Here is a 15,666-nt window from a genome sequence, read left to right on the forward strand (position 1 = left end):
CTCTACAGTGAAGGATACAGAGAACTATATATTAAAACCCAAAAAAAAATATTCATGTGATTCTGAATTTCCTCACATCACAACAAATTTCACTAAGATTTTTGCAGGGAGTACAATACCTTTTCATATCTTTTTGATGCTCTTTCATATTTGCCAACCTTGAACAATGCATTCCCTTCTTCCTTCTTCTTTCCAGCTGCCTCTATCTTCTCTGGTGTATTCAGATCCCACGATTCCTTTTTCTGCATTCTATTTTTATTAAATTAGTGTTATTTTTAATATTGTCAGAACCATAAAACATTAGGAACATAAGACAATTCTCTCTCACCTTTACAAAGGAAACCAGCTCAACTTCATAGTACACGTTGGAGTTGGGAGGAACTGTGGCCACTTATAGATTCATAAAGTTATTTGATTTCATGACAAGAGGATCCTTCCTCAACTATTGAATTCACATATATGCACAACTATAAAGGAATCATTACTTAATGTGCAAGAGCATTTTAAACTGAGGGGAAAAAAACAAACAAAGTTTCTCCTTTAATCGCACTTCTCTGTGCCAAATGCCTTTTAGCTTTGATGCTTTCCTGGTACGAAACGCCAGAGGTCAACAGCAATGTCTACCTCTTTCTTCTTATGAAATTTGTACAGTTTCGACAGATCATATCGAAGCTGTCAAAGCAAGGGGGAAAATCAGTTACAGCTTACAAGATGCAGGTCCATAATTATGGCTACTCCATGAATCACTGGAACAAGAAAATATATGAAAGAATCAGGTTGTTTAGGTGACCTAAGTACTTGATATTGGTTCACCATATTTTTTAAGAGAGAACAATTTACACAAAAAATAAGGTCGATTTGGAGAGAAAAAAAATCAAATATTATTATGTGACTTAAACATCTAATACATAGTAACCTCCCTCACCTCACATAGAACTTCTACATTGCTAGCGTTGAAATCTCTTAAAGCTGTTCGTTTTACATGCTGCGGTTAGATAAAAATTGAACCCATGGTATCAATAGAAGGTTGGAAAAACGAAGCTATCATTGAGGATAAAATGTGTTAATGCAAAGGGTCAGAAAAAAAATGCTAATGACATCTTTTTGGAATGGGAAGATCAGAGACTTCTTCAATATCCATCTGACAAGGCTCGTAGAACTCAATTACTAATAACAAGACTAGTATTTAGATTCAGAAAATATACCTCTCTTGTGGAACTCTTATGCAATGAATAAACAGCTTGAGAAGCAACCTGACAAAGTAGTAATATTTGCAACATGGTAAATTAAAATACTCATCAATTATATATTTTTGTTTATATTGAGTAAAATACCTTCAAAGCAACATTGAGAAAGTCCAAATCTGCGCCCTTTTTCCGAGTTCCAAAAGGAGGATTCATGATAACTGTATGAACAATTTGGCCTAGAGTATGGACCAAGAAATCGTATAAACCTGTTAGTTACACTAAATGAAATACTTCAAATAGCATATAATGCCTACAAGTTATACAATGAATACCCTTAAAAATTTTATGTTCCCATATAAATAAGAAGTTAAGAACTAATTCAGCAATGTTGTTTGAACTATTACACTCTCAACTAGAGATTATGGAGACATAACAAAAATCAATTTTCTATATCCATCTAAGAACAAAATTTCAGAAAAGAAAGGAGAGAAGTGCAGCAAATTGCACCAGGCAACAAGCCTTCAATTCAGACTGTTGTTGCTCCAAAATGCCAATGAAGTGTCAAAATTGACGACGAAAATCATTTTTAGTCCACATAATTAAAAGTGATAAGGGAGTGCTGCAAAACCACAAGAGTTCAAACATAGACTAATTTCTACAAAGAAAACAACTTGGCCCCAAATATCGCCATTCAACAAATGTAAGATTCCATATTTTACTTCTAAACTTGTGTTTCCTGAAATCAACTGGTGGCTTACGACATAGAACTCAATCTTATAAATCCATTAAGATCCAAATCCAATTTTTTTACATTTTCTATGATAAAGGTTATTGTTCAATACATGAACTCATAAAATGGGATGGAATGAACGAAAAGTTACCTCTCCACCTCAAGTCCATGATATTAGACTGAATAAAATCCATATCCACCTGAAGTTTTAATTAAATAAAAAAGAATGGTGTATCAATTATTAATAACCAACCTTTAAATAATTATTGAAAAATTTCATTTATTGCATCTACAACATATAATAGCATATAATTGACCAACTTTTATTTCATCTTTTTCTATTACAACAATATCCCAAGCTTTATTCATTCAAGACACTTTGCCTTGATGTACAATATTCAAAATACACCAAATCTTATTATTTAATTCAAACAAGAGACTTGGATAATGTGAAACCTTTGTAATAATTTAGAATAATATTCGACAGAGACATAAAATACCTCAAGTTCCTCAGCATTAAGAGATGCTATTTCAAGAGATTCTGGATCAATGTCAATGCTGAGAACATGTCTGATCAATGCTAACACAAATCAAGAGAATATTAGATATGTAATACAGGATTGATCTTAGAAAACGAAAATATGTAATGCAGATCAAAAGCTTTACCTTGAACCACAGCTCCATCAAAAGCTAATTTTTAGAAGCTTAGACCATGCTGTTACATTAAACATTATGATTGCTTCGGATTTCTATATGATTCTAAAAACAATAAACACTAAGTAATCAAGACTCAGGGGTTCAAAAATTGGGGGAAAATTAAATCAGAATGTTAAATTGGGGAAAGAAAATTTAGGCAAAGTAAGTCGATCAACGTTGTTCGAACCAAAATTCAGAAGACACAGAGATGAAATTGATGCAAAATTAATTTATCAACAGCCACTCAAATTAAATTGGGGCAAGGGAGAAGAACGAACCAGAGAGAGGGGAGATGGGGCGATCGGCAACGCACAACAGGGCAAGGGCAAGGGGGAAGGCTGCCGACGACGACACCGGGACGGATGGTTGGGGCGACCGCCGACGACGTCACGGACGTGCACAGAGGAAGGAGAAGACTTGGACGACCCCTTTTACTTTACCTTCGCGCGCGGGAGCTACACGGCGGAGGGAGGAGATCGGTGACGGGGAATAACGACGACACGGACGTGGTGGCTGGAATTGACGGAGGAAAGAGTCACGACGGCGGGGGAAGGAGACCAGTGATTGGCGCCTTTGCTCTGCTGGGTTCACGCGAAAAGGGTGAAGGTTAATGGCGCCGTAATATTTTGGTTGGGGGTATTTTAATGAAACAAAGCCCCCTCTCCAAGGTTATTGGCTGCGGTTGGGCCGTAAACAGCCACCAAATCCGATCAATTGGAGCGGAGTCTGATTACGCAACAAGAACCGCAGTAATCAAGTGGATTTGCGGCGTTTTGGAAAAACGCTGGCAATTCTCCGCTGCTAAGTCCCGTCTCTTTTTTATATATTTTTATTATTTTTTGTTTATATAAATTTTTTTCTATTGTTTATTGTACTATATTTATGTTGTGTATACAATTTTTTATTTTTTTATTTAGTTTTTTTCGTATAAATTTTATTTACTTCTATAATATAATATTTATTAAATCCTCTAAACTCGTTGAAGGATTTACGAACACTCTAACCTTCTTTTTATTACTGAACATTACACCCTCACATGTGTTTTCATCAATTTTTTTTGGTGATGAACTAGCAAAAATACACTCTCAACCATCTCCCCAAAACCCTCAACTCAACTATGGCTCAATATACATTGTTCTCGTTTATTTATAGCCTCTTTTAGCACATAAATCGTTTCATGGTCATGAGCTTTGTGTTTTTAAATGTAAATCATTCCACCCTAATGTGCTTTACCACAGTAACACATAAATCGTGCTAGGACAATGAGCTTTAGGATAAGAAGACGTAATTCATGGTGGTCTAGGACAATTTATATACATTTTGTAACACACAAAGATCTGGGACGATCTATGTGTTTTTGAGCAATGCATTTCATGCATAAATCTTCCGGTAACATAATTCATATATTATTTAAAACACAAAAGGTTAGGACGATTTATATATTATATAATTTAGGAGAATTATGTTTTCAAAATCCATTTAAGGGAATCAGGTAATTTGATTCTCGTATTAATTTATTTAAATAAAAAAGCTTAAGGTTTCTGAGTTTCGGTTTTGCAATCAAATTATGGCATCCATCGAAAAATCATATAATTTGGATTTAAGCTTTCATTTCCCATAATGAACGCTCAGATCCTTGCTCTTAGCTACTCCAAATTTGGGGACTACAACATAGTCAAGAATAAGATTCTCTCCTTAAAAGAAACTGCCAAAATAAAAATAACCACTAAATTTTTTTGAATTTGAACCTAAATTGTTTCTTCCAAAAGCTTAAGTAATTCAACTAAAAATATACAAATGATTCTATATCCAATACTTACATCAAATTTGTTCATCTCTACAAACATCTCTAGCAAGAGTAGTTTTTCCTAAGCCACCAATTTCAAAAATTCCGACAACCCAGAATCAAACAAGGAAAAAGAGCGCCTAAGAGAGGAAATTAAAGGAGAATCGCGCCGCGCCGGAGACAGAGGAATGAGATTCGCGTCACGTCAGAGAGAGAGAGAGAGGGGGAGGGAGAATCGGATGTTCATCTTTGAATTTGGATCCTCTAAATTTTGAATTTTTACTTTAGAGAGTAAAAATTGATCTCTCACCCTTGAATGGTTAATCGGATGTTCATCTTTGAATTTGGATCCTCTAACTTTAGAATTTTTACTTTAGAGAATAAAATTTGATCTCTCACCCTTGAATGATTTCTCTTTCATATTTTCTCTTGTCTCACCTATAAAATAAATAGTGAGAGATCACACTTCTCCCTCTAAAGTAAAATTCAAAATTTAGAAGATCTAAATTACATCATCTTTCTAACTTTTCTATATTTACAAGAATTTAATTTTAAAGTATTAATAATGATTTTACATAATTTTCTAATTATATTTTTTTCGATAATTATTTACCTAATCAAAATAAAAAGTAATTATTTTTATTAATATATTATTAATGCATATTTTACAAAAATCGTTTATTAAAATTAAATTCTTTTTACAAGAGAATATTGACCGTGGAACACAGTAATTAGTCCCTAGCTGGACTGCTGGAGTTTGTAACATGGATAAAATACCCAAAGAAACAGTGAATTTGAGGTATTGGATAAACAACAAAGTTACAAATCACAACTCACATGTGATTGTGTCGTCGATTTTGATTCGGAGGGCGATAACTCCCACACTCTACTCTCTACACTCTACTTCGGTCTCTCCGCCCCCCAAGAAAAAGATACTCTTCTCTCTCTACCGGAACCGTAACCGTCCCCGCCACAGCCACCATGTCACACTCCCTCCAGCTCTTCGCCCCACCGCTACCACCGCCACTCTCTTCCACTCGCCAAACTCCTCTCCACACCACTCCCCACCTCTCCCTCCTCCCCCGCCGCTCTCCCCACCTCCAATTCTCCCTCCGCGCCTCCTCCGACCCCTCCGTCATCGTCTCCGACAGCAATGGCGTCGCAATGTCCCCCTCATCCGGCACCTCCGATCTGAGCTCGATCGAGGGGGACGCCGTGACGGAGGCAGAGCTCCGGGAGAACGGGTTCCGAAGCACGCGGAGGACGAAGATAGTGTGCACCATTGGGCCCGCGACGTGCGGTTTCTCGGAGCTTGAGGCTCTGGCGGTTGGGGGAATGAACGTGGCGAGGATCAACATGTGCCACGGCACGAGGGAGTGGCACAAGGGGGTCATCGATCGCGTCAGGAGGCTCAACCACGAGAAAGGCTTCGCCGTCGCCATCATGATGGACACTGAAGGCAGCGAGATTCACATGGGTGATCTTGGTGGTGCTTCCTCTGCTAAAGCTGAGGTATATATCTTTATATCTTTTGCATGGTTCTACTTCTGTTAGCGAGTTCTTACTTAAAAAACAAAAAGAATGATTTTTTTGTTACCTATATGTTATTTTATTCTTTTGATTAATCACAATTGTGGGTTACATTTTACTCCCCCATGTCCAAAGGAAACTCCCCCTTTGTATTAGGAAGGAATTTAAATCCTAAAGAAAATGATTTCTATACTGAAAGATCGCTTTCCTCAAAAGGAAAAAAAAATGTTTTTTTAACTTTTGAATGGAAGTTGATATGAATAATTTATCTGGAAAGCGATATCTTTTTGGAAAGAGTTTCAAAATGATTCATATGAGCATGTTTTCTGCCTCTATATGTAAACTCTGCATAGTATGGGTGCAAATTATACTGATTATCTTTGCATTCCTGTGTGCAAAAATTGATAGAATGTTAAAAGGTCAATTGTTTCAAAAAATCATTGTTCTTCTGGAATTTATTTTATTATAATTATTAGTTTTTTTAGTTTGAAGATATCACTTTTTAATCAACTTAGTCTTAAAGAAAGTACCCTTAATCTCTTTGACTGCTTTTCTGGACAATTGTTGGAAGCTTTTCTCGAGCTATTTTGCAGTATTATTAAATAATTATCATATTTTACTTCCACAATGGGTTGGTCTTGCTGGTAAATAACCTTCATTCAAAATACAAAGTTAAATCCAAGAGAAACATCTTTTGTTGCGAGATTACATGAGGCTCATGTTCTTCTTGTTGAAAGAATATTAGTCATGTAGACAATTTATCAACATTACAATGTGTGTATAAATTACTTAGTCAGAGAAGTAATGCCATATAAATTACTCGTCTGTCTTGTAAAGTTTCAGGTTAATACTTTTTTTCTCAACATTACAATGTGTGTAATTTGTGCAGCTTTGATTAATACAAACTTAAACAGTTTCATAAACCTTGTTGTTTATGGATCTACTTCAAATGATGAGTTGTTGTCATGTGCTTTGAATATTCTCTTGCAGGATGGTGAGGTATGGACTTTCAGTGTAAGAGCCTTTAATTCAACTCTTCCGGAACACACCATCAATGTGAACTACGATGGTTTTGCTGAAGGTTAATATTTCTGAATAAACTCTATACATTTAGTTTCTTTTGAGGAATTGTGTTTCTGGTTTTATTTGTCAACTGCTGCTGAAGTTGTTAGTTCATTCCTTCTAAAATATGATCTACCAGATGTTAGAGTGGGCGATGAACTTGTAGTTGATGGAGGAATGGTTAGGTTTGAGGTGATTGAAAAGATAGGCCCAGATGTCAAGTGCCTTTGTACAGATCCTGGGCTGTTGCTGCCAAGAGCCAATTTGACATTCTGGAGGAATGGCAGTCTAGTACGTGAAAGGAATGCCATGCTACCAACAATTTCTTCAAAGGTTCTCAATTCTTTAGCCTTCTCACATTGGTTGTTTTACTTATTTGCTTGGTTTTAATCGGAATGATGGAAAAACACATGGTTCATGGAATAAGAACACTTATATTATTCACATTCACAGTTGGAAGCAATAAGTGGATATAGGCCTGTCGAAGTTTTGCAACTATTACTTTAGGAAGACCATACAAAATTTTGATGTTTGTTTGGCTAATTGACCCAGACAATAAAAGTCTTCAAATTGTTTGCTGACTCTTTAATTTATAAAAGGGTTCAAATTCTAATCTTGTTAGTGATATAGTTCTTTTCCTTTGATCTGTTCCATAAAATGGACATCAATTCCACTCCTTGAACGCTTCAGCTCTTGCCTGGATAACATTCTTATTGGTATCTTCTGAGCTACTTGCCACATGTATAATTTTCAGCAGTTTACAAGAATGAAATACTTTGAGCGCTAAAGTAATCTTGTTATAACCTTCTCCTAAGAAATTTTTGTTGATACCACTGTGATTCTTTAATATAGTTATGCTTGTCTTTTTGCATATGTGAGTAGCATTAATTTTCATTAAGTAGCTAGAATTTGTTCCCTTGTCTTGACTGATATATGAAGTTATGAATCATCCAGTTCTTATTCCTGCACTACTTTTCTTCCCATTTTTTTTCCTTAGTGCAAAAATTTATTCTGGAGCATTTGAAAATATATTACAATTTGGTTGTGATGATTATAAGTTTATTGATAAGTCAGTTTCTTTTTCTATAGGGGGTTTTCAAAATCGATTATTTCCTTAAAATTAATCAAATTCAACTGCTCCACAAGATCAAATTGACTAGTGAATGCTACATGGCACTACTATTCCCCATATAATATAAGCCTTGAAGGAAACATCTTCACTGTGGTTAGGTTCATATCTATTCAAGTTAATTAGAAAGTGGTGCTTAAGGTCATAGTAACTTTGAACCATGTGATGCATTGTGTGGTGGGATCTACAATTCTACATTTCCATTATCATATTTTTCTTTTTTAGGTTTTATGATTTTAACTGTTCATATTGAATTTCAGATTATTGGATTTTTCATGATAAATTTCCTTGGATCAGAAAGTCTCCATACCTATTTATATTAATTTTCATTTTTCTAATTCTTCACGATTTTCAATGTCCAGGATTGGTTAGACATTGATTTTGGTATTGCTGAGGGCGTTGATTTTATTGCTATTTCATTTGTCAAGTCTGCTGAAGTTATTAAGCATCTTAAAAGTTATATTGCTGCACGATCTCGTGATAGGTATGTATTGAGGAAATTTTAAACCTGATACAAATGTATATTATTATCGTATACAAGTGACAAGTAGGATATCACTTATTTACCTGTTTGGGTTTCTTTTTACCTTTGGTCTTTGTGTGACAAAATGATTTTATTATTGTTTGTGCTTTACTTCTCTTTGTCTTAGGAATAGCTATGAACTACATTTCATAAAATGTTTGAGAAAAAGAAAAATGAAAAAAAGCTATTGATCTCGTCCAATACTTAATTGCATGCTTGCAGGCTTGCAGTGTGTATCTGTATATTTTAATATCAAACATGTGGGGGATTTATTCTGTCTATGTAATTGAATATTACAGTTGTTCAACTAAAAGAGAGAGAGAATATATTTACGGGTGTATAAAATTAATGCAAAGCTTGGACAGAAACAGAGGATTTTTAGACTGTTTCTGTTAGAATAGGATATCACATTTTTGTGAAGTTACACCAGCAAGTAGGTAGAAGATTGTGTATGTCTGCGTGCATGTGCAATGTGCCCTCATTGCCTCATCCACTGTTTAGTTTTTGACTTTCATACAACATGGAATGTGCTAAACTCGGCCTTATCAATGCAGCGATATTTCTGTCATTGCAAAGATAGAAAGTACGGATTCGCTGAAGAACTTGGAGGAGATCATTCAAGCATCTGATGGAGCTATGGTGGCACGAGGAGACTTGGGTGCCCAAATACCCTTAGAACAGGTTCCGGCTGCCCAACAGAGGATTGTTCAACTTTGCAGGCAGATGAATAAGCCTGTCATTGTTGCCTCTCAACTACTTGAATCCATGATTGAGTACCCTACACCTACGAGAGCTGAAGTAGCAGATGTTTCTGAAGCAGTCCGACAACGCGCTGATGCATTGATGCTTTCTGGTGAGTCGGCCATGGGCCAGTATCCTGAGAAGGCTTTAACTGTTTTAAGGAGTGTTAGCTTGAGAATTGAAAAGTGGTGGAGGGAAGAGAAACGCTATGAAGCTATGATACTTCCCTCAGTTGGGAATTCATTTGCGGAAAAAATATCTGAGGAGATCTGCAATTCTGCTGCGAAAATGGGTAAGTAATCTTCAAATCTTGACTCTTGCTGTTTGTTAGTTTTCATTATCTTGTCCCTGCATTATGTGTGATTTGTCAGTACTGCATATTTGATTGATCTGTAGCATCAGCATATACTGTCTAAGGTTGAAAAAATACTGTAGGGTATCATATTATGGCCTCCATTTTCAAATAGTTGCACACAATTTTTTTTTTTCACAAGGAAATGTAGTCATACTTCTTTTTTCTCCTTCTAGTTATATCCCAAGAGCTGATAGTAGTGCAGGACAAAGAATAGATAGAAATAGATAATTAGAAATGAAGAGGAAGTACTGATGGTTATTTATTAATACAACTAGATTTCAGTAATGTATAGACTTTTCTAATCATGTCCTTAAACCCTGAGCATATTTATGCTGAAATTTGAGAACAGAGACAGTACTATCCAATTGGTATATTTGATAAGGTGACAATGACCCTATAACCATGATATTGTGGCTTTAAGAATATTAATGCTTAAAGTGACTCATGCTGATAGCACTTTTGGATAATTCATCACTGTTATCTTCTACAGCCCTTGCTGTGTTCTTGACATTATTTGATTTAGTAAGGATCTTTTCGCCTTAGATTGCGTACTAAGAATCTTAATTTGGGTTTTATTTTTTGGCAGCCAATAATTTAGAGGTGGATGCTCTTTTTGTTTACACGAAGACTGGGCACATGGCATCTTTGTTATCACGCTGCCGTCCTGATTGCCCAATATTTGCTTTTACTGCCACGACATCCGTGCGAAGGCGTCTGAACCTCCAGTGGGGCCTGATACCTTTCCGGCTGAGCTTCTCCGACGATATGGAGAGCAATCTCAATAAAACCTTTTCGTTGCTTAAGGCCAGAAATCTGATCAAATCAGGCGACCTTGTTATCGCTGTCTCGGATATGTTGCAGTCAATACAAGTTATGAATGTTCCTTAAGAACTCCGAAACAACCCTTCTCTCAACATTTCCTGTTTATATTTCTATGTTGTCGTGAATTCAAAAACTTGTGATGCTGCTATAGAGGTCTGATATGGGAGCAGAAGCAACATGCAGTGAAATTCAATTCTGTGTTTTTTGTCATTTTAATAATGAGGTTGGATTAGTGTTTCAAAAGAGTGCAACTAAACTTGGGAGAATTTTGTGATTTTGTGCTTAGTTGAGTTATATTGCAGTGCATATAGAGAGCAATATTTTACCCTTGTAAGGAACGTGAAGCTTTTGTATGATTGTATCTAATGTTATACTTACACTGTAGCATTGCATAATTAATAAATATTTCACTGTTGTCACTGTGGGCCTTGTCAGATATGCTCATTGTTTTCATGAATCACATGAATCATACAATCATATGTTATGGCCAATTTCTTTGGTTGCTTCACATAATAATGGATTTTGGTAATTGTGATTGAAGAATGTAAGCATTCTATTGTTGGTTGAGGAAGGGAAACAAAGTGTGTTAGGAAAGGAATATTCTGTTGTTCACGTATACTTATTTATTTATTTATTTATTTTCTTTTTATTTGGTTACTTGAGGGATAAAGCATGAAGAATGCACGGCACAATGTCATCAAATGATTGAAGCATTAGCTAATATTTCATATTTGTATCTGTATTTCTCTAAGCTATTTAGTCTTTTCCCAAAGAAATTCCTCTTTTAATTGCGTTTAAATACATCTAAGGTATGGCATTTATTCTTGGATGAAATAACTAATAAAGAGCTTGAATTTTATACATACGTGGAATTGTGGATGTACTAATGCTTGTTTTGAAATAACTTATGCTGGTAGAATTGAAATAGTGAAACTATGTCTCATCTATAAGTTTACTAAATAAGGAGTGTTATACATATTGTTAGTTAAGTAGATCTTAATTTTCTATTTATTATATTTCATATCAATGATAATAATTCAGATTTAGGATTTAAGTTTACAATTTAGTATTTATAGTCTAGAGTTTAGGATATAAAATTTATTTTTTTTTCTTTACCTTTAAAATAGCAAAGTTAATTTTTAAGATCAGTGCAGTTCTTATTTTCTTCGAAGTGCATTAACATTTGCCGTGAAACTACAACTATGCATACTATTTCTATATTCAGATCAAGCTACTAGCATTTGGTTAAATTTAAGTGGTTTAACACTTTTTTTTCCTTCTTAAAACAAAGTTTTAAATTCAATTTTTGAGAATGAAAAAAAAAAGTTATTGTAGTAAATTGATTTTTGAGTTAGATTAGTTAAAGTTTTGTCTAAGCCAACTATATATATATATATCACTCTTCCATTACTTTTGTTTCAAAACTTGCTTCTTAAAACAGTGAGATTCATAACTGGAAATCTTAAATCAGATTCGGAAGCAAGATGATGTTGAGCTTTCTTGCATTCAAAAGGCATCCTAATATGGCAACTAATGCAAACCGCTGTTCACATTTAATGGAAAGTTTGTATTATCTTGCAAGAATTTTCATGATTTTTGGCATCTGTCAAAAAATAAAATAGAATAAAATAAGAATAAGATACGGGGGAAGTTATCTCATACACAGAATTTGCATTTTTTTTTTTAGGAAAAAAAGACACATAGAAGCAAACACTGGGAGTGGTAAAACATTAAACCATTTACTATAATATATATATTTTTTCCAACTGTGACATTAATGAGTACTATAATATAAATATATGAACTGATTTAAGTTTGAGCATTCAACAATGTCAACAGACTCCTAAATGAACTTAATTATTCCTGCAGTGAGTAACTTTAATTTTGACTGGATCATATCATATTCTTAATTTCCTTTATGATCCTTTGAACAGGTACCTTCCTTGCCTTGTTTGCCTTCCAGGAAGATGCAAAAAGCAAGACTGAGATAGTAAATAAATATTTGTAGTACAAATGAACTTTAAGTGACAAATTAAAGGGTTATGGAAAATCTTTTTGCACTACTACATTGATAGAAGACTTATGGTAAAGTAGTTATTTTAACTCTTTAATTTTATGTTGCTGCAAAGCAATGCAAGAACTCCATATGTAACTCTTTAATTAAACTTTCACAATTATAATTAAAATTTAAAATTTTTGATAGTGTCACAGCTGCTCTTTTTGTTCCTTCTTTCTTGTTCTTTTCTCTTTAACTTGAATCCTGAAAGAGCATAAAGATAACGCACAGAATAAATGAAAGAAGAAAAAAGTAAAGAAAAGAAAAGCCACATGGACTAAGAAAAAAGAAAGAAAATATATAAAGAGATCCACCACCTTAAAAAAAATGAAGATGAATATTACCATATATTATTGATAAATGATAATGCAACCATGTACGTGTTTAAAATCTGTCAGTGATGTAGTAGACAGTAACAAAGAGATATGATATATGAGGTGCCTAATACTATTCACACATTCACATACATCATCATATATTTACAAGTCACATTATTTAATTTAGCTGCATAAATACTAGCATCAATTTCTCTGAATTTTCTGACTTTACTTATGCTCAATTAACTCTGCACCCCACCCTGCATAAATGCTTTAAGCAGTGCAAAAAAAAAATTACTTCCTCCCTACATTATTAGGGTGCCTTTTTTTTAATAGTAAAAAAAAATCAATTTTTAATTAAAAAAATAAACCAAATAACCTCCAATTAACATTAGTATAAGTTTTTATTATATATATATGAGTAAATTATAATATAAAAGAGTTTCATAAAACCACTTTTCTAAAAATTTTAAACAGATAAAAAGAGACACATAAATAGTTATATTTTTAACATTTTTTTTATATATTATTTCTTTTTTTTTTGCGTAAATTTTTTTCATACATTTTTTTATTTATTTATTTTATGCTGAAATTTTTTTTTTGTTTATTAAGAATTGAATCCTAAATTCTTTTTATTATAATTATTCTAATACTATATTATAAAATTATTTTTTTTTTAAAAAAAGTTAAACTGATAGAAAAAGATATATGAATAATTATATAATTATATCCTAACAAAAAGAGCCTTGAAAACAATGGTTTAATTGTTCTCATGAGACTTTAAGATCACGAGTTTAAGATTAACTGATGATGCATTTTTTAGATCTCCGTCATAAAAACAATGGTTTAATTGCACTTGCACCGCATAATTTTTTCCCAAGATCAATATGAATTTAATACTTTTTTATAAGTTTGTCATTGCTTTTATCTTTTATGAATAAAAATGATATTTTGTTTATTTAAAAATATATATTTTTCTATTCTAAAATGAGTAATAATACATTTTAAAAAGAAGCAATAATAACTCTATTCGTTTACATTTTGTAAATATAACACTAGGCATATCTACATAAAATAACACTACCTTTTTTGTATTTAAACAAATTTGAAAGATATTATTATCTAAAAAGGAGGAAAAAATACCATAAATTTCACCACATTCCAATTATCCAAAGTCCAAACTAAAATATTGGGTATTAGTGTGAGACTAAGAAGCATCCAAGTAGTGCAATCAATTGAAACCAGAGAGTAAAGTGGCTTTGAACTTAATACCAAAAAAAAAATTGGCTTTGAACTTACCGCACAGAATGCCAGTATAGATTGATTGGGTCTCAAACTATCAAGCTCCAAACGGCTAATTTTTTTTTCATACCAAAAGTGACACCAGGAATATATTTTAATATTATAATTTTTTGTATTTTTTTTAAATCATCAAAATATAAAATTAAAGAGTTCGATTTTATATTTTGTTCTCTCTGTATTTTAAATGGTGTCACATTTGAGATTAACATTTTAATCGTCCACAATTCTAAAAAAATATTAGAATAGACTATTAAAATAGTATCCGAAAGTTTGTATCGCTAACAAAACAAATTCTAAAAGATGTTAAGAACAAATAAGTCTCCAAAAAATTTAAAAAGACAAAAAAAATTAGATATTAAATATATATTTTAAAAACTAATTTTAGAAATTAAATTTTGATGTAAATTTTTTATAATCATGATTAAAAAAATAAAATTTTTTCATTATTAAAATTTGACAAATTTTTGTCAAGTGAATTCTTTTAAAAAAAATATTTTGAATGATCGCATTTTTTCGAAAAAAAACTAAAGATTAAATTTTGCTTCGGATTTTTTGTGTATTTTTTAAATATTTATTTAAATATTGTCACAAAATTTAAATCTAATGGATAAGTCATTTGTTAAATATTAAATTTTTTATTATTTATAAAAATATAATATTTATTAATTTTTTTGTATTTTTAAATTATTCAAGAACTATTTATTGATAATATTTTTTAAAAATTATTTTATTACAATTAAATTTTTCGAATACCAAATTAATAGTTAACCCAAAATACTATTATCAAGAATGGGCTCCAAACTTCATAATTTAGTGGAGCCACCTTTACAAAATGCAAGTTGGGAGAAAATGATATATTTGTGAATGAAGGTGACTTTAAAACTTGAAAGAACCATATAACACCAGCTACCCTTACTCTACCCCCAAAATAAATAAATAAATTATTATGGTCACTGACAAATGACATAACTTCCTATATAGTCTTCAAGGTAATCCCAACTTCGTTTCAGTTAGTAAAAATATCTTAAAAATCATAGAGAAACTGAAAATTCTGATCATCACACGTGAGAAAGATGTTCCCTTTTGCTAAGGTTAAAATAAAATCTCTTACTTGCATTATTGATTCAAACGGGTGGTTACTAAAATCATCTAAGAAAATATATATTGATTTTTTGATGTAACACATTTTATTTTTGTGAAATCCATAAATATAGCATCATCAATAATGGGACCCCATTATTATGTGAGATTTTTTTATTCTTAAAAAAAGAAAAGAAAAGTAAAGAGGAAACATTGAGTAGCACATAGATTCATCATCATCCATGACTCTTTCAACCCCATGTGTGTTTAACATCATCATGGAACAGTTTCAGTTGTGCCATTATTTGAGCACAATAATCTATATAGAGCCCAAACCAAATAAAGGTAAC

General features: G+C 32.7%; 2 protein-coding genes across 2 annotated transcripts; one reads left to right on the forward strand and one right to left on the reverse strand.

Moving 5' to 3' along the window:
- Window positions 1-570: 570 nt before the first annotated feature.
- On the reverse strand, window positions 571-2,117 carry LOC107615735 (uncharacterized). Its single transcript, XM_021110470.2, has 5 exons — window positions 2,069-2,117; window positions 1,335-1,423; window positions 1,206-1,253; window positions 926-985; window positions 571-672 (listed from the first exon to the last, which is right to left on the reverse strand). Exons 1-5 carry the CDS (start codon window positions 2,109-2,111, stop codon window positions 571-573), a joined length of 342 nt encoding a protein of 113 aa, XP_020966129.2. The 5' UTR covers window positions 2,112-2,117.
- Window positions 2,118-5,195: 3,078 nt separating this feature from the next.
- Window positions 5,196-10,995, forward strand: LOC107618390 (pyruvate kinase isozyme A, chloroplastic). The gene is made up of 6 exons (XM_088500399.1): window positions 5,196-5,911; window positions 6,920-7,010; window positions 7,131-7,324; window positions 8,483-8,604; window positions 9,198-9,676; window positions 10,326-10,995. The coding sequence occupies exons 1-6, from the start codon at window positions 5,381-5,383 to the stop codon at window positions 10,625-10,627; spliced, it is 1,719 nt and encodes a 572-aa protein (XP_088356525.1). The 5' UTR covers window positions 5,196-5,380; the 3' UTR covers window positions 10,628-10,995.
- Window positions 10,996-15,666: the final 4,671 nt, after the last annotated feature.

The sequence above is a fragment of the Arachis ipaensis genome, chromosome B9 (assembly GCF_059453495.1).
Source record: "Arachis ipaensis isolate K30076 ecotype BB chromosome B9, ASM5945349v1, whole genome shotgun sequence".
Taxonomy (NCBI): Eukaryota; Viridiplantae; Streptophyta; class Magnoliopsida; order Fabales; family Fabaceae; genus Arachis; species Arachis ipaensis.